At 42.2% G+C, this 21902-nt stretch overlaps 3 protein-coding genes and 1 non-coding gene across 13 annotated transcripts in view; 2 read left to right on the forward strand and 2 right to left on the reverse strand.

Annotated features, from left to right (window-relative positions):
• CCP110 (centriolar coiled-coil protein 110) overlaps nt 1–779 on the reverse strand; it is a 29016-nt gene extending 28237 nt beyond the window's left edge. For 4 of the 7 annotated variants that reach the window (XM_036409502.2, XM_036409499.2, XM_045571253.1 and 1 more), the window contains exon 1: nt 565–779. The gene's annotated coding sequence lies outside the window, so the exon portion shown is untranslated. Of the gene's footprint in view, nt 1–270; nt 379–549 lie in introns of those variants that run through there. The other 3 variants (XM_036409498.2, XM_036409496.2, XM_045571251.1) reach the window with 2 other exon arrangements.
• Nucleotides 780–2418: 1639 nt separating this feature from the next.
• LOC118703993 lies at nt 2419–2675 on the forward strand. Its single transcript, XR_004983231.1, has one exon. It is a non-coding gene; the product is annotated as a small Cajal body-specific RNA 13 (non-coding RNA).
• An 896-nt stretch (nt 2676–3571) lies between these two features.
• On the forward strand, nt 3572–17438 carry GDE1 (glycerophosphodiester phosphodiesterase 1). 4 transcript variants are annotated; one of them, XM_036409435.2, is made up of 6 exons: nt 3572–3989; nt 4854–5029; nt 7458–7563; nt 10515–10607; nt 14325–14536; nt 16130–17438. In XM_036409435.2, exons 1-6 carry the CDS (start codon nt 3729–3731, stop codon nt 16275–16277), a joined length of 996 nt encoding a protein of 331 aa, XP_036265328.1. In that variant the 5' UTR covers nt 3572–3728; the 3' UTR covers nt 16278–17438. The 4 variants fall into 4 exon arrangements, with proteins under 4 accessions (XP_036265328.1, XP_036265331.1, XP_036265330.1 ...); XM_036409438.2 differs by having other exon boundaries at nt 3858–3989; nt 4858–5029; XM_036409437.2 differs by lacking the exon at nt 3572–3989 and adding an exon at nt 4209–4282.
• A 1573-nt stretch (nt 17439–19011) lies between these two features.
• Nucleotides 19012–21902, reverse strand: part of TMC5 (transmembrane channel like 5) — a 54945-nt gene continuing 52054 nt past the window's right edge. The window contains exons 19-21 of the mRNA XM_036409433.2: nt 21519–21623; nt 20166–20208; nt 19012–19525 (exon numbers count right to left, since the gene is read on the reverse strand). Of these exons, the coding sequence (XP_036265326.1) occupies nt 19479–19525; nt 20166–20208; nt 21519–21623 (195 nt within the window). The 3' untranslated portion in view covers nt 19012–19478. The remainder of the gene's footprint in view (nt 19526–20165; nt 20209–21518; nt 21624–21902) is intronic.

A 21902-nucleotide genomic window follows, 5' to 3' on the forward strand; every position in this document is an offset into this window, starting at 1 on the left:
TGGGAACTACCTGGTCCCAGAGAGCCCTAGTTAAAAAAAAAAAAAAAAAAAGGGGGAGCGTCCATTTTAATAAATTATAGTAGCAGAGGCATTAACTACTATATGGCCGTTCAGAAATGCCCAGTGCACACCCAGGGACCCCCTCCCTCGCCAGCACCGCAGGAGAAGAAGAAAAAAGGCCCAGTTTTGTCCATAGGAGGTGGCTCTCCAGCTCGCGCCGGGGTCTACGAACCCGGACCCTCTGCTCCCGCCCCAGCGCCCCACGCCCACCTCCCCGCGCTCCTGTGATGAGGCTCCATCCCCAGCATCCGAGCATCACCGCCGCGCCCGCGGCCGCCGGCGCCCGGGCACCGCCTCCGCACCAGCGCCTTTCCGGGGGATCGAGGCCCGGAGCCCGGCACGGCGCTCGCTTCCGTACGGAGCCCGCCCCCAGCTCCACAGGCGCCAATTCCACCAATTAATTCGGCCTCGCCCGTGGTCTCGCCGCTGGGACCCTCGGAGTGAAGCCCCCTCAGCACGTGCACACCCCATCTCCCACGGCCCTGGGACTTTTCGTTCCCTCACCACGGGCCTTGTCAGGAAGCCGACGGCTCAACTGGTACTGAAAGAGAGCAGCTCGGTCCACCGCCGCCTCCTCCTCCTCCTCCCGGCCATATTATCAGTCTCCAGCGACAGCGCGGGCTCCAGGCAACGGCCGCCGCCGCCGCCGCCGGGACTCCACCTCTCAGGGCCGGCACTTCCGGTATTTGCTTCCCCGGCCGTTGAAACGGTTGGGCTATCATAAAACTACAATTCCCGAGGTGCATTGGGCTAGCGTTTTGGTCCAGTGATAGAGGGTGAAGTACTTATCAGGGCGCAATGTTCGATGGGAAGTGTAGTCTTTACTGCAAGATATTGCCTCTGCTACTATAATTAGGTGAACGCTCCTTTTTTAAAATTTACTTATTTATTTTTTTAAAATTTGTGATCGTTGGAAAACACATGCATCGAATTTTTTTTCTGTAAAGATAATATTGTTTAATCCTAGATGCCAACTCTCAAATTTAAGACATTGTTTACCCTTTTGCAAATCAGTGGGAAAATTATGTCTGAAAAAGGTAACAGGTTCAAGATGACAGGAAAAGCCCAAATGTTTTTAGCAAAGTTCTATCTAAACATGTAACAGTTTTCTGAAATATTAGAGGCTCAGTTCTTGAATTCGTGCACAGATGGGGGTCCCTCCAGCCCACCTGGATGGCGACCCATTGGGTAAGGCTGGCTAGGGGGAGGGAACTCAGAGATTGGCCAGCTGGCCCCACCCCCGAATTGGAGTGGGGATGGTCTATGGGGGGAGGGGGAGGGGCCATGGGTGGTTGGCTGGCTGGCCCACCGCTGGCGTGAACTCCCAGTTTAACTCCTGGTGGAGGAGACAATTTGCATATTAGCCTTTTATTATATAGGATGATGTAGTGGCCTCTTTCATTTCCTAACTCGGTTTTACTTCCTGCCTCCTTCCTGTGCACAGTTTTACATATGTAAAATGAACTTTTAAAAAATGACTGTCAAAGGGTTGTTATGAGGAACAACGTAATTCTTTCATAGTGCTTGGTACATAAGTCCTACTATTGGCCTTTAAAAGGTGGAGAAGCAAGGTTAGGAGGAGGAGGAATAAAGGTAGAAAGTCACTGGCTTAACACTGGGGTGGCTTCATGTTAATTGCCCTATTTACTTTACCTCTCCTGGCCTCAGTTTTCTCATCTATGAATTGAGGGAATCATTAAGATCCCTCCCAGCTTTATAATTCAACTAGAGGCCTGGTGCACAAAAAGTTGTGCACTTGAGGAGGGAGGGGGGCTGTTCCTCAGCCCAGCCTGCACCCTCTTGCAGTCCAGGACCCTCTGGAGATGTCTACCTGCAGGCTTAGGCCTGCTCCCTGGAATAGGGCCGAAGCTGGCAGTCAGACATCCCTCTGTGGGAGTGGGCCTAAGCCACTGTCAGACATACTTAGCGCTGCTGGGGAGGTGGGAGAGGCTCTTGCCCCTGCCCTGGTGCTGGCAGCCATCAGCCCTGCTTGTGGCTGAGCGGAGATCCCCCTGGGGGAGCACACTGACCACCAGGAGGCAGCTCCTACATTGAGCATCTGCTCCCGTGGTGGTCAGTACGCGTCATAGCGACTGGTCGTTCCTGGTCATTCCACTGTTAGGGTCAATATTACCCTTTTAGCACTGTTGCCACGGTGATAGTGACTGTCCATGTCATTATCTTTTTTTTCATTTTTTTAAATTAAGGTATTACATGCGTACATATCTTTTTAAAAAATATATATTTTATTGATTTTTTACAGGGAGGAAGAGAGAGGGATAGAGAGTTAGACACATTGATGAGAATCATCGATCAGCTGCCTCTTGCACAACCCCTACCGGGGATGTGCCCGCAACCAATGTACATGCCCTTGACCGGAATTGAACCCGGGACCTTTCAGTCCGCAGGCCAACGCTCTATCCATTGAGCCAAACCGGTTTCGGCTTGTATATATCTTACCATTACTTACCCCCCCCCCCCCCACTCCCATACATGCCCTCCCTCCCCAGAGTTTTTTGTCCATTATCCACCAACAGTAAGAGAAGCTTTGCAGTCAAGAGATGTTGTTTAACAGATGGAGTGGTTTCTGTTGGACACTAAGTACTGCTACAAATGATAGGGGAAAAAAAATAAAATTACCCTTTTATTATATAGGATTATATAGGATTATGCCTCCTTTTGCTATGCTCTTTCATTCCCTCCAAATCTGAAGAATTTTTAAAAAATATATTTTTATTGATTTTAGAGAGGAAGCACGAGGGAGAGCAACATGAGAGAGAATCATTGATCGGCTGCCTCCTTCAGGCCCCCAACTGGGGATGGGGTCCACAACATGGGCACATGTCCTGACTGGGAATCCATCCTTAACTTCCTGGTTCATAGATCGACATTCAACCACTGACCCACACGGAAAAATCCTTCTCAAGACGAGTGGTTTCAGTTTCCTGAGATAATGTTTACCCAACTCTTACACTCTATTCTTACATTACCCAATTCTTACATTACCCAGTTACACAAAGATAATTCTTACACTGCTGTAAGAATATATGATGTGATGCACGAAGCATTTGCTCACACATAACCTGGAGCATGCTAGGTGCTCTACATACGTTAGCTGTACTCAACACGATTACGGGTATTTACCCTCACGAGAAGGTAATCCCCAGGAGAGCAGGGACACCCTTGGCTGTGTCCTGAGCCCCCGGATTGGGGTTTGGCACACCTTGAATTGAACTGAGTACCGCTCCCAGGCTTCCGGGGCCGCGTCCGCGAGGGCAGAACGGAGGAGTCATTCAGAACCCTTGCAGTCGTACAACTGTACAACGGCTCTGGCATCCCTCTCCTTCCGGAGCCTGAAAGCCGGGTTGATGTCCGGACCCCAGAATCACCCAAAACAGCGCTTTTGGGACGTGATCCCGGGACCGGGGCCCGCCTCCGCGGCTCCCTGGTGGCCCCGCCCCCGCCCTCCGGAGGCCCCGGCCCTGATTGGCTGGGCGGCCGGCTCCTCCGGATGTGACTGCCGCCCCGCCGCCATTGCGCGGCGCTGTAACCCGTGGAGGTTGCTCCCGCGGGCTGAGCGCCTTGAACTCTTGTCCTTGCTCTTCGCTCTCCTGTCCCGGGAGCCCGGCGGGTCCGGGGTTCCCGTCCGTGCCGGTGCGGGCGCCGGCATGTGGCTGTGGGAGACGCAGGGCGGCCTCCTAGGCCCCTTCTCCTTCCTGCTGCTGCTGTTCCTGCTGGTGACCCGCAGCCCCTGCAATGCCTGCGTCTTCACCGGCGTCCTCTACCTCCTGCTGCGCCTCTTCAGCTTCGAGCCCCTGCCCGCGCGCCGGGCCCTGCAGGTGCTGCGGCCCCGCGACCGCGTCTCCGCCATCGCCCACCGCGGCGCCTGCCACGACGCCCCCGAGAACACGCTGGCGGCCATTCGGCAGGTGAGGCCCCGGCCGCCTCGCGCCCCTCCTGGGAGCGGGGGCTTCCTCCTCCGGCGTGACTTTTCCGAAGGTTCCCATAACCCCATTCGTCCGCCAGGAAGACATTGAAAAGTGGCCCTCGATCATCACCTTGACGCCTGGAAAGTCTCCAGATGTCAAATATTTACAGAACACAGCAAGTATTCACATGTTTGCCAGGCGCCAGGCACTGAGAATACAGACATGGATAGGACAGAAAGTTCTGGCTTTTACAGAACTTGCATTGGAGTCAAGGAGGGATAGGCTTTAAACACGTAAATACATACAGGAGACTCTTTAAGAGAGCGAACATGCAATGAAGAAACAGGGTAATGGGATAAAGAATGACTGTTAAGACCGCCACAAATGTAAGCTCTTTTAGGCCAAAAATCTATATATTAGGTCACTTTGTGGCGCACTTTGTGGCTTTTGTATAATACTTGCCATTTATTCTGCTTGGAAAATTCTTCCCCTGGATCTGCATATGGTTTATCTATTATGATCTCAGCTCAAATGTCATTTGCTTAAAAAAAATTATATGTATCATTGATTTCAGAGCTAGTGGGAAAACAGTCTGGCAGTTCTTCAAAAGGTGAAACATAAGAGTTAGCGTATGATCCAGCAGTTCCACTCCTAGGTATATACCCAAAAGAATTGAATCGTAAGAATTTGTATACGAATGTTCACAGTGTTATTCATAGAAGTCAAACAGTGGAAACAACAAAAGTGCCCATCAGTTGAGAAATGAATAAATTGAAAAGAATCAGTAAGAGTAGCTGTTGGTTGCCTTGAGTGTTTATATTACAAAATGACACTTGACATTAATATTGTTGATTTTTTGTTAAGGCAGCTAAGAATGGAGCAACAGGTGTGGAGCTGGACATTGAGTTTACCGCTGATGGGATTCCCATCTTAATGCACGATAACACAGTAGATAGGACAACAGATGGCACCGGTCGAATATGTGATTTGACATTTGAACAAATTAGGAAGCTTAATCCTGCAGCAAATCACAGATTAAGGTAAGTTGTTGATTGTCACTTAAACACATCTTCAGTTTTTGTTGGAGATTACAAACAACACTGGCATCTCCAAGCACATTTTCTGCTCCAGGAGAGTTGTTTGTTGTGTTTTATTTTGAACTGTCTATAGGTTTCCTTAGTAATAAGCAGGTGCTAGGAACAACAGAAATAGATGTGTTTTTTTTAATATATTTTATTGATTTTGTACAGAGAGGAAGGGAGAGAGATAGAGAGCTAGAAACATCGATGAGAGAGTCATCGATCAGCTGCCTCTTGCACACCCCCTACTGGGGATATGCCCGCAGCCAAGGTACATGCCCTTGACCGGAATCGAACCCGGGTCCCTCAGTCCCCAAGCCGATGCTCTATCCATTGAGCCAAACCGGTCTTGGCAGAAATAGATGTTTTTAATCTTTTTCTACTGAGGTCAAATTTGGCCTCAGAGTTGTTCTTAAGACAATGCTCAGTCACTAAAATGACAATTATGTTGTACTGTCATATAAATTATATATATCTATATCTATATCTATATCTATCTATCTAACTATCTATCTATCTATATATATATATAAAATACACACACACACAGGGGTGTCCCCCCAAAATGTATACACACTTTAACAGCTGATAGCTCAATTTTGAAAAATGAAATGTATATTTTAATAAACATTGCCTTTGTAATTATTCAAATCGTGTGGGTATATTTTTTGGGGGACACCCTATATATACATATATGTATATCAAAACTAGTCCTATACGATGTTCTCTAAGAAAAGGGAAGTAAAATCAAACATTGTACTTTAGTTGTTCCTCCTGGGAAATAGTCCATGTCAGTCAATTCTTACCTTTAATTTAGTGTTTCTCAAAATGTTTAGAATCCACACTCTTCCTACCATTAACAATTATAACCACCTTGGAATTGGTATATTGGGTAATAATATACTTTGGAATGTGGTTATTTAAATTCTTCTCTTCTTGTAATACTGAAAACTCTGCTTACTTTTATTATGTCATATCAGTTCTCTGGACAATGATGAGTACTACTTGAGTACTGAGTATTCCACTCTATGATTAAGTTAAATTCCTCCCGAAAAGATGATTAAGACTTAATTTTCCTAGGATCGGAAAGAAATTAAGTCAGCCAAAGGAAATTATGTTTTAGTCTAGAAAGAATATTGTAACACTTGCAAGTTCTAAATCTTTACTGGAGTAATCAGATATTTCATCTCTGCTGTATGTGAGGGAAAGGCTTTTGCTTTTTAAATATGTTTTTATTGATTTCTGAGAGGAAGGGAGAGGGAGAGAGATGGAAACATCAATGATGAGAGGTGGCGGAGCGGTGCTCCCCCGTGGGAGCTCCTGGTGGTCAGTGCTCGTCATAGTGACTGGTCATTCCACTGTTTGGTCTATTTGCATATTAGCCTTTTATTATATAGGATTAATTGTAGAGAGGAAGGGAGAGAGAAACATCAGTGATGAGAAAGAATCATTGATTGACTGCCTTCTGCATGCCCCCCACTGAGGATTGAGCCTGCAACCCAGGCATGTGATTTTGACTGGAATCAAACCCAGTCCCCTTCAGTCCCTAGGCTTACTACGCTCTATCCACTGAGCAAAACCGTCTAGGACAGTTTTGTTTTTTTCTTGAACACCAAATGATAATTTGCTTGTGTTTAGGGCCCATGTTTTAGAAAAACTACTTATTTTCTCTATAATTACCCAAAGTGATATCATCCTGTGTGTCATTTTATTCAATGCCTATTTCTCACTCCAAGGAATAGGCATTGAATAGAATGGCTGGCAGAATTGCCTGTACTATTTCCATTATCTTTATCTTTTTTTTAAAGCCAAGATCTTACAAATAAAATAATACAGTTGAATTAGCATAAGTTAAATCATGTGCTGTGAAACTTCATTATGTGAGAAAAGCCTATTTCTTAATATCTTGCACTTAACTTTCCTTTATCAGAAAATTATATATTAGAACATTATTTATTTTACACGGTTGTACTTAAATGAACAACAATACAGTCAACAGATTTATGTAATCCTAGGAATTTTTTCCTGTAAAGGTTTTCTGTTAGGGTAATTACAATCTTAAATTAAGTCTCTGAGTTTTTCAAAGGTGGCATATGTTCTGCTCTTTGGTGAGTAGAATTTCTAATTATATTACTAATTTAGTGGAAATCATTAATTTCCTAAAAATTAAATGATTTTTGTTGTTGTTTCTGTTCTTTGTTCAAGAATATTTGTACTTTGGTTCAAGTCCATATAGTAAATTACCCCTGGACTTTAGTGTAGTTAAGAAAGGAAGTTGGGGAAAACATTCTTACCTTTTGTTTGGGAGACATTGTTTAAATGTCTATTCCACTAAACTTGTGCTGCTTGTTTTTCCTGCAATGTGCTATGCTTTTTCCCTCTCTGACAGGAATGATTTCCCTAATGAAAAAATCCCTACCCTGAGAGAAGGAGTTGTAGAGTCCCTAAATCAAAACCTCACAATCTACTTTGATGTCAAGGGCCATGCAAATCAGGTAAAATTTATACCATAGACTTTGCTTTTTAAAAAAAGACATCTCTAATTGTTAGTGATTTCCAAAACTGCATATTTTGTTATTTATTCTTTTTTTTTTAAAAATATATTTTATTGATATTTTACAGAGAGGAGGAAGGGAGAGAGATAGAGAGCTAGAAACGTCAATGAGAGAGAAACATCGACCAGCTGCCTCTTGCACACCCCCTGCCGGGGATGTGCCGGCAATCAGTGTACATGCCCTTGACCGGAATCGAACCTGAGACCTTTCAGTCCGCAGACCGACGCTCTACCACTGAGCCAAACCGGTTTCGGCTTGTTATTTATTCTTAAATTATTTTTATAAATTACATTTGCTTAATGGAAGTGTACAATGCAAAAATCCACATCTGTAAGGAAAATTGGAAAATACAGAATCTTTTAAACTTTTTAACCTTTGATGGAACCTTTTAACAGCTCCTGATATTCTACAAGTAGCATAACATAAAAGAGTAGGTATCTTCTATTTGCATAAGGCATTTGCCAGAGATATGAAATAAATATAGAGAGGCACTTCTTGAACAGGAGTTGGACACAACCAGTTTCATCTGGTGACTAAAGGTCTTAGATGGACAACTATGGATGAAATTTAAAGCTTCTAAATATCTAATAGGATATTTTTTACACAGATTTATCCCTTCTGTATGATTTTTATCTCTTGTGTATAGTTTTGTTATTCTATGATTTGAATAATTATACCTGTGTCAGAAAATTACTATACTTTCAAATATGTGTGACATCCCTAAATAAAATTTTGCTTCCATTTTAGAACATACACTTTTACTCATGAAAACATATTGCAATGGAAAATAATGGGAAAATGTAGTTCAGATAACATTTGTTCTCTTGTAATCAGCTTTTCAATTACCCGCATTTGGATAACTTGCATATAACTTGGCCATTACTGATTCTAACTTGTAGTAGTTAGAATCAGTAATGGCCATCTACTGGTTTAAAATTCTGATGATGCCAAGTTTTAAAATAAATCCCAGGATACAATTGAAACTAGTTGTTGAAATCTGAATTATAAACCACAGTATATATTCTAACTTTAGTATAGTAAACTAGTATTTTTAAGATATATTTAAAAAATATATTTTATTGATTTTTTTACAGAGAGGAAGAGAGAGGGATAGAGAGTTAGACATATTGATGAGAGAGAAACATCGATCAGCTGCCCCGTGCATACTTCCTACTGGCTATGTGTCCGCAACCAAGGTAGATGCCCTTGACCGGAATCAAACTTGGGATCCTTGTGTCCGCAGGTCGATGCTCTGTCCACTAAACTAAACTGGTTAGGGCAGTAAACTCGTATTTAAAAAAAAAATATATATATATTTTTTATTGATTTCAGAGACGAAGAAAGAGATAGAAACATTGATGAGAGAGAATCATTGATCGGTTGCATCCTGCATGCCCCTTACTGGGCATCAAGCCCGCAACCCGGGCATGTACTCTTGACTGGAACCAAACCTGGTAACCTTCAGTCCACAAGCTGATGCTCTCTCCATTGAGCCAAACCAGCAAGGGCTAGTAAACTATTTTTGAAGAAAAGAAAGAATGGTGCTCTGGTTAATTTATTATTCTGCTAAATTGATAGTTCTAGGTTTTCCAGTTGGTCTGCATCAGAATTACTAGGAATGCCTATAAAAACTATGGATTTCTGGGCCATACCAATTAGAGAAGAAATTCTGAAAATGTCTAGGGATCAAGGAACATGTATTTTTAATGAGCACTTCAGGTTTTATTGATAATAAGGTCCATATTTGGGAACCCTGATAGGTCCTACATTTCACCCATGGTATACTGACCTTCATACTTATTCTCTTAGAATAAGAGGAAGGTGGGCAGGGGAGAAGACAATTTTTAAAAAATCTAGGTATTTAAGCTTCCTGGTTGGGTGCTCAAAAGGTGGTTTGGGCAAGGCTGGGTAGAACATAGTGATCCAATTCACCAAAATGATCATATAAAAGAACAGATGTTGGCAGCAGATTGGGACAGTAGAGCACAGGAGTCAAGATTATGGACTTAGCATAGTGTAACCTCAATCTCATGGGTAACATGGGAATAATAAAAGAAACCACCACATAGGGCTGTTGTGAGAATTAAATAATATAGATGAAATGCATGTGATAGTTCAAACAGCGGGAAAATAACTTTGGCTGTGTAGCTCCCACTGTTTGATTAGTGAAGGGGAAGCATAATACGAATAATTTCTATGTTCTTTTTTTCTCTTTTGGAATTCATTTTGTTGCCTATATTTGGTTATAGGTAGGTGTGACTTTCCAAAAATTAGCAGTATTTCAAAAATCATGATGTAGCAGCATTAAATTCAGTGGCCAAATCTATTAATTCACTAGAGGTTACAAAATGTCAATATGTTAATTCTGTAATTCCTTCTTCATTTATTAGCAGGGCTACAAAAATTTTTTACTCACCTTGGGAAGCGTTGGGAGACTTCCAGCTCTCCCCAGTTCCTGAGAAAATCTATCCTTTTGTGGTTTCCAAGCTGGCGGCTTATACTTTAGCTTGGAAAAGCATTGGGTGATAGAATTTTGGATATAAAAGGACTTTTCCTACTGGCTAAACTCAAGTATAGGGTAAATATTTTTCAGTTTTATTTCTAGCCTCCACTAGCCTACAGTTTGCCATACTTTTCAAAAATATGACAGAAGCGGTGAGCCTGTTAGCAAGACAGTAAAGCAACTGTATTCCAACTTGTTTATATGCTGCAGATGTGAGTTTAAAATATATCCCAATAGATAGTGGGATCTACTAATACTCCTTTCAATGCCCCTACATATTTAAACCTCTGATTTACTTGATAGGGTTATACTTAATATGTAATAGTTGTTGCCTAAGACTATTACATTTTAATAGATTTTATATACACAAATCACTTCTGCTTTACAGGCTATTGATGCTCTGAAGAAAATATATATGGAGTTTCCACAACTATACAATACTAGTATGGTCTGCTCTTTCTTGCCAGAAGTTATCTATAAGGTAAAATTTAGGATTTTTGTTGTACATAATATTATATTAGTTGGTGGTGATAATAGCAATGGGCCGAGTAACTATAAGGCAGATGCCTGTTAAATTGAACTGAATCAGTTAAGAAACTTCTCTTTTAAATGAACGAGAAATTCAGAAAGGGGAATGTACTCATATCTCATTTTAAAATACCATGATTCCTGCCAGGATGGTGTGGCTCAGTGGGTGAGTGTCAACCTATGAACCATGAGGTCATGGTTCAATTCTCAGTCAGGGTATATGCCCGGGTTGTGGGCTTGATCCCCAGTAGGGAGCATGCAGGAGGCAGCTGATCAATGATTTTCTTTCATCATTGATGTTTCTATCTCTCCTCCCTTCTCTCTGAAATCAATAAAAATATATTAAAAATCCCGTGATACCTTTTTAGCTCCTTTTTTTTTTTTTTAATGTTTATATGTTTATTCAGATTACTTTGGAAAACATTCTCAGAACAGAAAGAATTATGTAGCTCTACATCTCACTGAGTAACAGCAAAATATACCTTTTAAAAAATAACTTATTTATTTATTTATTTTTTAAAATATATTTTATTGATTTTTTTTGCCCCCCTCCCTCCCTCCCACACATCCCCTCCCTCCCCAGAGTTTTGTATCCATTGGTTGTACTTATATGCATGTATAAAAGTCCTTCGGTTGATCTATTATCTCCCCAGATCTTCCTCCCCTCCCTGCTGTAATTTGACAGTCTACTTGTTGATATACTGTCTCTATAGCTATCTTTTGGTTCATCAGTTTATAATGCTCTTTATCATCCACAAATGAGTGAGGTCATGTGGTGTTTCTCTTTCATTGATTGGCTTATTTCACTCAGCATGATGTTCTCCAATTCCATCCAGGTTGCTGCAAATGATGAGAATTCCTTCTTTTTTATGGCAGCAAAGTATTCCATTGTGTAGATGTACCATAGTTTTTGGATCCAATCATCTGCTGACGGACACTTAGGCTGTTTCCAAATTCTGGCTATTGTAGATTGTGCTGCTATGAACATAGGGGTGCATATATCCTTTCTGATTGGTGTTTCTAGTTTCTTGGGATATATTCCTAGAAGTGGGATTACTGGGTCAAATGGGAGTTCCATTTTCAGTTTTTTGAGGAAACTCCACACTGTTCTCCACAGTGGTTGCACCAGTCTGCATTCCCACCAGCAGTGCACGAGGGTTCCTTTTTCTCTGCAACCTCGCCAACACTTGTCGTTTGTTGATTTGTTGATGTTGGCCATTCTGACAGGAGTGAGATGGTACCGCATTGTTGTTTTGATTTGCATCTCTCGGACAATTAGTGACTTTGAGCATGTTTTTATGTGCCTTTTGGCCTTCCTTCTGTCTTCTTTTGAAAATGTTCTATTTAGGTCCATTGCCCATTAAAAAATAACTTTTAATTTCAGAGAATTTAAAGTATTCATAAAAGTAGATGGTAGTACAGTGAGTCCCTTTAACCATGATCGGACTTGTTTCATCCATATCTCCCAGACTTGTTTCATCTGTACCCCCCTTGTTTTCCCCAGTGTTATGTTGAAGCGTATCTCACGTCATATCATTTCATCCATAACATGCATTAGGTGTCTTTTTTTTTTTTTAAATCCTCACCTGAGGATATGTTTAGAGAGAGGAAATGAGAGAGAAATATAGATCGGTTGCCTCCCATATGTGCCCTGACTGGGAATCAAAACTGCAACCTCTTGGTGTATGGGACAATACTCTAACCACTGAGCAACCTGGCCAAGGCACATTAAGTATCTTTAAAAAGCGATTCTTTTAAAAACAGCCACAATACCATCATCTAAAATCATTGACAATAAGTATAAGATCAAATATGCATTCGGTGTATACATTTTCATTTGTCTCAGAAATGGCACAAATGTTTTTCTGTTTGTTTTTTTTACAAATTGCTAATTTGAATTAGGATCCAAAGAAAGACTATCTGTTATAATTTTAAATCTTAAACTAGTAAATTCTTCCCCTCTCCCATCCCGTCCCCTGCCCTTATGATATATTTACTGAAGAAACCAGGTTGTTTTGTCAAGTTTACCCAAGTCTGGATTTTGCTAATTATGCCATAACATAGTTCAGCACTTTCTTCTCCTCTGCATATGTCCTGTAAATTGGTAATGAGAGCTAAAGGCTTGATCAGAATAGGTTCAATTGTTCTTGGCAAGATAATTTCATAAGTTAGGTATTTTTCTATCAAAGGGCATATAATGGTTGGATGACTCTTGTTAGCAGCTGCTATTGATGCCAATGGCCAGCTCTCTCACTTTATTAGGGGTTGCAAAATGTTAATACTTATCTTAATTCCATAACTTCATGTTTTAGAATGCTTCTATAAAAAGAAACTAATCTACTGTTTAGTTGTCCAATAGCAGATACATGCTTAATCTTTCTCTTAATTTACCAGTTTCCAGAACAATGAGGTAGCACTATTTAACAGTGACCAACAGAGCATACATTTAAAATTTTGTAGTCCACAGATAAACTGTGAATAAGGTGAATAGGCCTCATAAGGCTTTCAGATATTTGGATCAGTGTTTCCCAAACTTACTTGGCCACAGGGGCCTTTAAATTGTATGCTGCAGGCCTGCCTGGTGTCTCAGTGGTTGAGCATCAACCTATGAGCCAGGAGGTCATGGTTTGATTCCCCGTCAGAGCACATGCGTAGATTGCAGGCTTGATCCCCAGTAGGGGGCGTGCAGTAAGCAGCTGATCAATAATTCTCTTTTATCATTGATGTTTCTATCTATGTCTTTCTCTCTGAAAGAAAAAAATTAAAAAAAAATTAAAATGTGTGCTGTATTCTCCAGAGGAGCATAGAACATAGACGTAAATAATTCCACCCATATCTCCCCATTTCTCCTTTGCCCTCTTCCTATCCCAGCCCCACATTTTTCCTCTTTATTCTCTTTTCACATACTTATCCCGCATCACCACCCCCATCACTTTTTTCAATCATTTTCTCTAGAAAGGATTATCGTGAAATGATCTTAGTTCCATCCTCATTGAGTTCTAATTGTCTTTGGCCCAAATTTAAGTTGATATCCAGTTGAAAAATATTTTCTTGTGACATTATTAAAACTTGACTCTCAGATTATTATTTCTCTTTGAGATTATGATTTTCTCATTTTAAAGATAGGATTGCAGTTTGTTTAGGGTTGTGAAGGAATTGTTCTTATTGATACTTATATTAAACTAGTGGCCCAGTGCATAAAATTTGTGAACTCTTGTGGGGGGGGTGGTCAGCCCAAAACCTGGTGTTGCCACCCTCTTGCAGGGAGTGGGCCTAAGCTGTCAGTCGGACATCCTTAGTGCTACTGTGGAAGTGGGAGAGGCTCCCACCACTGCCGCTGTGCTTACCAGCTGTGAGACTGCCTTCTGGTTCACTGACTACCAGGGGGCAGCTCCTGTGTTGAGTGTCTGCCCCATGGTGGTCAGTGTGTGTCATAGTGACCGGTCATTCCACTGTTCGGTCAATTTGTATGTTAGCCTTTTAATATATAGGATGCTTTATATCCACCACCTTATTTTCTCAAAGTGTTTATGATAGAGTACTTATTTAGTATACAAGAGGGCAGGGTACCAACTCACTTTTTAGAATGAGAACATTGGCTAAACTTAAATAAGAAATACAAGGTATTGGACTTATGATAATTATTTCATTTTCTAAAATTCCTTTTCAGATGAGACAAACAGATCGGAATGTAATAACAGCTTTAACTCACAGACCTTGGAGCCTTAGCCATCAGGGAGATGGGAAACCTCGCTATGATAACATATGGAAACTGTCCATATTTGTGGTCTTAGACATTTTCCTCGACTGGAGCATGCATAATATCTTGTGGTACCTGTGTGGAATTTCAGTTTTCCTCGTACAAAAGGATTTCATATCTCCGTAAGTTGGACAGTGTTTTATTTTCTGATACATTTCTTAAATGTTCTTCTTGGAAAGAAGAGTAACAGTGGGCAGCCTGAATGAGTTCCCACCCACAGAGCCCATCTCGCCTTTATTAAGTTGGAATGCCACTGGCTTCTTAGTTGGGAAGTGTTCAGGCATACTTTACCTATACATACTTTATTATTTCCAAAAACAAGTTGATCAGATATTCTTGGTTTTAAGTGCATTTTATGGAAAAAATAAATTTGCCAAACTGAAGAGAGAGAAATTACATTTCCTTGTGATTATCTCTCTTTGAAAACCAATGTAGGATCCAGGTCAGACAGAACCATAGTGAAGAAGTCTGTGAGTGCCTAACTCATCTCTTCTGTCTTTCCTCCCACTCCCCTCTTCATCGCAGGCTCTGCTCCATTGTTTCCAAAAACTTCTTGTTCCCTAACGTGCTGGCAGTCTGTTTTTTTATTAATTTTATAGCTGTGTATTTCAGCTGATTATAATTTAAGTTTCATATTATTTTAGGTTTGTATACATTTAATTCAGTAAATATTTGGTGTATGCCTCCAGTGAGCATGCCAAATTTGTGGCCAGCCACGAGTTGACATGCTTGGTATTGCAAGGTATTATATTAAGAATCTGAAGATATGTGGTTAAGAAACAAACCCATGTTCTCTCCTCATAGAGTTTATAGTTAAGTGGAAGAGGAGATAGATGCTAATCAAATAATAATTCAACAAACTACAGCTAAGATAAATGCTTTGTAGGCGAGAACAGTGTACATATATAATTTTCCCTAGACAGGGGAGTTGGGAAAAACGGCTAAAGGGTGAGTAGGAATTGAGGGGGGCAGTGTGGAGATCAAGTCAGAGGGAGAAATACATGCAAAAATGTTGTAGCAGCAAAGAACCTGGTTGTTTCAAGGAACTATGGTAAAAGAAAGTCAGTATTCTGCAGCACAGGAAAGAAAGGAGTATGATTTAAGATGAGGCCAAAAAGACAGGTGGGACTAAGCTAGGAATGGCCTCTATTATGACTTACTTCTAGAGGCCTGATGCCCAAAATTTTTGCAAGAGTAGGCCTTCCCCCAGCTGGCGGCACCAGCTTCTCTCTGGCACCCGGGCCCTGGGCTTCCCTCGCAGAGGAAGGCCCCGCCCACCCACCACAGCCTGCTGGTCAGTGGCCTGGGCCTCTCTCTGCAGGGCAATCATGGGGTGATGGCCTGGCCCCTGACCAATAGCACCCGCTTGGCTGGCCTGCCGCCAGTGGGTGTCATAGCATGGTCCCGGATGGTTGTCTGGATGGTCATTGCACTGTTTGGCCGTTTGGTCAATTTGCATACCATGCTTTTATTATATAGGATTGAGGAGGGGTGGGTTTTTTTTTTTAACAAGCCACTGAAAAGTTCTAAGCAGTAACAATGTGGAAGAGATTTCTGTTGGCTTTTAGAACATTCCCTCTGATTTCAGTGCAGAGGCCAGTTAAGGGGCTTTCTGAACACTGAGTACTCAATGAATACTAGACTTAGTGACCACCATAGATTCCTGGGCCAACTGGTCATTGTTCTAACAGTTTCGGTTTTTCCTCTTTCTCCAGGAACTACTTAAAGAAGTGGTCATCTAAAGGCATTCAGGTCGTTGGTTGGACTGTTAATACTTTTGATGAAAAAAGTTACTTTGAATCCTATCTTGGTTCCAGCTATATGACCGACAGCATGTTGGAAGACTGCCCACCTCACTTCTAGACTTTCCCCCAGGGAGGAAGCCATGGGTACAGAGATTGCCGGCTGGCCTCATGCAGGGATATTGAAAAACCCTTTGTGCTAGCCCAAGCCATGGGGAATCGGGTGGCCCGCAGAAGCAGTAGTCGGTAATTGCATTTTTTACCTTGGACCAAAGCAAAACCTGGTGTTGCCACCTTGCTCTATGGAATGCCTGAGTTCAACATCATTGCTCTTGAAAATCTGGGTCTGCAAAAAAAAAAAAAAAAAAAAGGTACAATAGCTCCTGCCCAGACCTCGCTGAGGCACGAACAAGACCAGTGAGGATAAGCAGATTGAGCTGTGCAGTGTGGGGTACCAATGCAAATGCATGGGATATGCATGATCACTCAAACTTGACATTTTAAAATGTGACACACATGTAATTTACTTATTTAAAATATTTTTATTTGGCTACATTATCAATGTACTGTAGTCATCAAACTTGTGACCATACTAATAATAAAATCATTAAAAGGAGCCGGAAGGGAAAACTGCTTATAAAGCATCAAATTGCATTGACGTAAGGAATTTAGGGAAGCTGCTGTCAGCAATTCAGTGACCAAGGGCTATAGCTTCAGTGTGATGCAATGTCCTAGGGATTTGACATTAGCCGGTGAGATTGTTTATGATATCTTGAAATAAGAACTATAAACCAGGAGGGGGCAGAGTTGCACTCTTTAAGGCTAGTCTACAACATGATCGGAGACTATTTAAGGATGTCTAGGCTTATCCTTATTTTACGTGAGAAAACTAAAACCTGTGAAAGGGAAGGGTCTTATTCAAACATGACAACACTGGTAAGGTAGCAGAGCCTGATCTTCTGATAACTAAAAACAAATTTTTTTTACTGTTTGCCAAGAACTTTAGTGGTTTTAACACATTATCTAATTAAATCTCACAAAAACCTTAGAGGTATTGGCTTTTTGAGGAAACAGGCACTGCAAAGTTAGTTACTTAAGGTCTCAAATTTCTTGGTGCAATTGGGATTCAAATTTAGGTTGCTCTGACTCATAGCTCTTGCTTTTAATCCCCCACCTGACTTTATACAGCCCTTGATTCCTAATTCCTTCCCACATGAGCTACTGGAGGGTCTTATTGTGAACTAAATAGCAATATTTAAAATAAAGTTGAGTCTTTAAAAGACTGCAAAGCTTTCTTTCTCCTCTAGGCCCCTCTTCCCCACACCTAACAGTCCCGTCCGTAGCCTTGAGCACAGGCCTCCCAGCTTAGTCATGACTTCCCGCCTGAGTCGGGTGGGTCACCAGCCTCACACGTGCAGCAGGCCACCAGTTCACGCAGCCAGGCGGCTGTGAGAAGCAAATGGATTTTTGCTACACTTGGTGTTGGCAGGGACATGTGGATGGGGTTTGGGACAATTTTCAATTTATAAAAATTTCCTTGAATTTTAAAATTATAAGATAAATATTTATTCAATAAATGGAGCAGATACCTAACTAAACTGCATGTATATCTGTGTCACATTATGACAAGGGACAAGAACCACCCAAAATTTCTGTGGCCCGAATTCCTCCTGTGATGTATTCAGAGACTGCACAGCTGACAGGGAAGGAATGCCCTTAGCGGCAGTAAAGTTAACAACATCCCTCGTTGTGTGAAGACCTTTTGAAAGTCTCTTGATTTTCACTCTTGATTGTGCCATACCCAATTAAGGATTTAGAGCCTATGCTAAAGTGGCTTGGGCCTTGAAGAATGGAGAATTTGGATGAAGAAAGATGTTCATAAGTACTGTTGCCTGCCCAATGTGGCTCAGTGGTTGAGTGTTGACCTATGAACCAGGAGCTCAAGGTTTGATTCCTGGTCAGGGCACATACCTGGGTTTTGGGCTTGATCCTCAGCAGGAGGCATGCAGGAGGCAGCTGATCAATGATTCTCGTTGATATTTCTATCTCCCCCTCCCTCTCTCTGAAATCAATTTTAAAAAAGTATGCACACACACACACACACACACACACACACACACATTAAAAGTACCACTATTAAATACTTGAAAGGCTTGCTATTGGTTTAAAAACAGGATTTGGGGCCAGAGAAAGGTGAATCTGATTTCCTGATCAGTACCTTATCAGCTGTATGACCTTGGACAAATTACTAATTCATCTGCTGGATCCTTCAGTTTTAAGTACAGTCACAGGTCTTGGGAACCATTTGAAAAAATCTGCAAAAGAATGCTATATATATGTGTATGCATATGTATACACACACACACACACACACACACACATTCCCCACAGGAATATATATATATAATTTTCCACACATACCCCTGGTCTCATGTTTGGCTCAACATAAGACTTTGATGGTCTCATATAAAACCTCAGGGCACAGTCCCAGTCCACACCCCGATTCCCATCCAACCCCAAAGACTCATGTATTTTTTTTAAAGACTCATGTACCTGATATGCAACAGATTTCATAGGTGAGACCCATGTTTGTATTTTACCTTTGGAATATATATATTTTAAAATATATTTTATTGATTTTTTTACAGAGAGGAAGGGAGAGGGATACAGAGTTAGAAACATTGATGAGAGAAACATTGATCAACTGCCTCCTGCACACCCCTCACTGGGGATGAGCCCGCAACCAAGGTACATGCCCTTGACTGGAATTGAACCTGGGACCCCTGAGTCTGCAGGCCGACGCTCTATCCAATGAGCCAAGCCGGTTAGGGTTCTTCGGAATAGTTTTATTACAAAGTTCAAAGTCATGAACAAATGCAGGTCCCGCAATTGAGAGGCATCACACCCCTGACAGAGGACCACGTTTTTATTCAGGCTGTACCACTTGTCTGAGCACCACTTTCCAAACCTTTGCCAGGTCTGTGAGGTAGGGGAGGAGAGATTTCTTAGGACCAACAACTCATAAGCACATCTCTTAAAGATAAAATACATCATTCCCAGGCTATCGTTTCCAAGGTTTCTGTGAACTAGTTAAAATATTATGACAGTCTTTATTGGAGAATCCCAAATGTTTTATCTTAAAAAAATCAGCAACTCAAGTGTAAAATAGCAGCAGGGAATGGCCAATTTTACTTCAGTATTTACATTGTGGTCAGTTTCTGCTCCTACCAAATGGCTTGGATTTTCTTCCAAGAAGCTCCAAAAGTTGTTCCATCATTATCTGCTTTCCTTTTTGATTGGATTCTGGCCACCACGATCATCATCAGGCCTTTGGACTATGTTCTTGAACTGACCTCCTGAATCGCAGATCTGGGTTCGACACAGGAAAGAGAAGTTAGCACAGACACACCCTGCCCCAGTTCTTCAAGGAAGAGGCCAAATTGGCCTTCAAGAAAGCTCAGCTTCTCATGCCTTCCTTGCCTCCTCCTTTTAAACTTCTTCAGTGCTGCCCTTTGCACTTCCATCATGGGATGCTGTCAGGAAATGCTCTCCCTCTAAAGAGGAGTTGGTCGGTGTGTTTTTTCCTCCCCAGCATCCGTTCCCATTCTGGCATCAGCCACAGGTTTTCTTATGGAAGCCACTCTCCCCCAGGCTCAGTCCCTGTGGTCTGTATGGCTGTTCCACCTGCATCTACAGATGAGGGCGGTGACTCAGATCTGGCCCATTGACAGAAGAAGCGGGTAAAGCTGCCTTGCAATGCTTAGGAATAGCCTCCCTGAGAAAGGAGCTGACGTGGAAAATAACCGAACAGAAAGAAACCAGGTTCTGGTGACATACTGTGAGCCCCAGCTGCTAAAGCAAGAATTATTCTTGGGTTTTTGCTAAAGCCACTTTGGGTAGGTTCTTGCAATGGAACGAGTAACTGATGCATGAGCAATTCTGATCCTCTAGCTTAGGGGATGTCCTCTAGGTAAACGAGATCTTCTTTGGCGCCAGTTCGGTTACTCACCATGAGCAGCTTCGTGTTCCCTGCCGTACAGAGGGCCTGGCTCCTGAAAGAAGAGAAGAGGCAGCCTCATTCCTGGAAAGAGCCCCAGGTCCTGTTGCCTAGCTGGGAAGGTTTGTGCACCCCCCTTCTCGCCCCATTTTAAAACCAAGAGGTGACAGATTAAAGACAAGGCTCCACCGCAGAAACATCACACATGTTTTGTGGCGTTCTTTAGGAACTGTGAGTCCATTCATTCCTTTGTCCCCATTCATATTTACAATATGCCAGGTAACAGATTAGGGCCTGGGGCTGCAAGGGGATTGACGTGGTCCCTGCCTCCATAGGATTTAGGGTTGAGCCTCTTGAATACTAAATGGTGCTGAGAGTATTAATCGCACAGATAGTATATGACACAACAGCCCCTTCTGACAAAATCATAACTTCTAGCACCAGTGGCATCTGAATTAAGATGGGTTTACTGTTTGTCTGTGTTTCCCAGGACACCAGGGAAGCCAGCATGGGCTCTGGAATCAGGGTGCCGGGCATCTCGTGGTAAGAGTGAAACCGGTAAAACCTTAAGAGAGTGATATGGCAACATCTATTAACATTGTTATGTGGCTATCCCATGGCTAAAATACTGGCCTAAAATAATTATAACAAAAATGTTTCATTATGTGCTGTTTTTGATCTTAAAAAACATGAAAACAATCCAAATGTCTAAATATGTACAGGCTAAGACAATGTCTGAGATATTAAGCCCCTCTTTTGTAAAAAAAAACCAAAAAACAAAAATGTGAGATGCATGTATGTTTGGCAGCTGCCTAGGGCAGTGGTCAGCACACCGCAGCTTGCGAGCCACATGCAGCTCTTTGGCCCCTTGAGTGTGGCTCTTCCACAAAATACCATGGCCTGTGTGAGTCTATTTTGAAGAAGAAGAAGTTTAAGTTTAAAAATTTTGGCTCTCAAAAGAAATTTCAATTGTTGTACTGTTGATATTTGGCTCTGTTGACAAATGAGTTTGCCGACCAATGGCCTGGGGCAACATCAGGAGGAGTAGACACTGAAGCACAATACAGAGGGGTGGGATTCCAGGGCACTTCTCATCTCGGTGGGACATACTTTTGTATGATTAGCTCTATAGGAAAGATGGATGCAGACTGCATGAGAGCAGCCCATTTGCTGTGTTCACCACAATAGCCCAGCGCCCGAGGCTAGGCGTGTTGAATGAGTGAGTACTGTTTTTTTAAATAAAAAAATACAGAAATGTGTAAACATAGAAAGTGAAGTGCCCAGTGTGATTCTGGTTCCCTGATGTCCTTTTCACAGAGAGGCAAGCAGGGGTCACAGGGATCCCAAGGCGGCCCCCAGCCTCACCTCCACGTCTGTCCTTTCCGGTGTGAGCGAGCTGGGGTTTGCTCTCTTGTCTGTGTCCTGCAGCTTACTCAACTTTTCTATCAGGAACATTTTGTCTTTGCCCTCCTGCCATGAAGAAAAATGAAAATGAAAACATGAAGGATGAATGGTGATGTGGGGTTGAGAAACAAGTGAAGGAAAGGCTTATTTGTAGGCAGGTAGGGTCCATTGAATGGATACTGCCGCCATGTTTTTTTTCCTGATGAAATAAAACATTTCATAGTAAAGCCAAATGATCCCCAAAGCCTTCCTGAATTGGGATATTCTTCTCTAAAGCAATTCCCCTAGCAGGCTTGAGTAGCAGCCTTCTCCAGCCTGGTTGCTAGAAGCAGCTTACATGGCACC

This window comes from Pipistrellus kuhlii, unplaced genomic scaffold (assembly GCF_014108245.1).
Source record: "Pipistrellus kuhlii isolate mPipKuh1 unplaced genomic scaffold, mPipKuh1.p scaffold_m20_p_4, whole genome shotgun sequence".
Taxonomy (NCBI): Eukaryota; Metazoa; Chordata; class Mammalia; order Chiroptera; family Vespertilionidae; genus Pipistrellus; species Pipistrellus kuhlii.

Coding starts and splice junctions, on each gene's coding strand:
- GDE1 (XM_036409435.2), top strand. CDS start 3,729: ATGTGGCTGTGGGAGACGCAGGGCGGCCTCCTAGGCCCCTTCTCCTTC. Junction 5,030..7,457: donor GCAGCAAATCACAGATTAAG/GTAAGTTGTTGA, acceptor CCTCTCTGACAG/GAATGATTTCCCTAATGAAA. Junction 7,564..10,514: donor TCAAGGGCCATGCAAATCAG/GTAAAATTTATA, acceptor TCTGCTTTACAG/GCTATTGATGCTCTGAAGAA.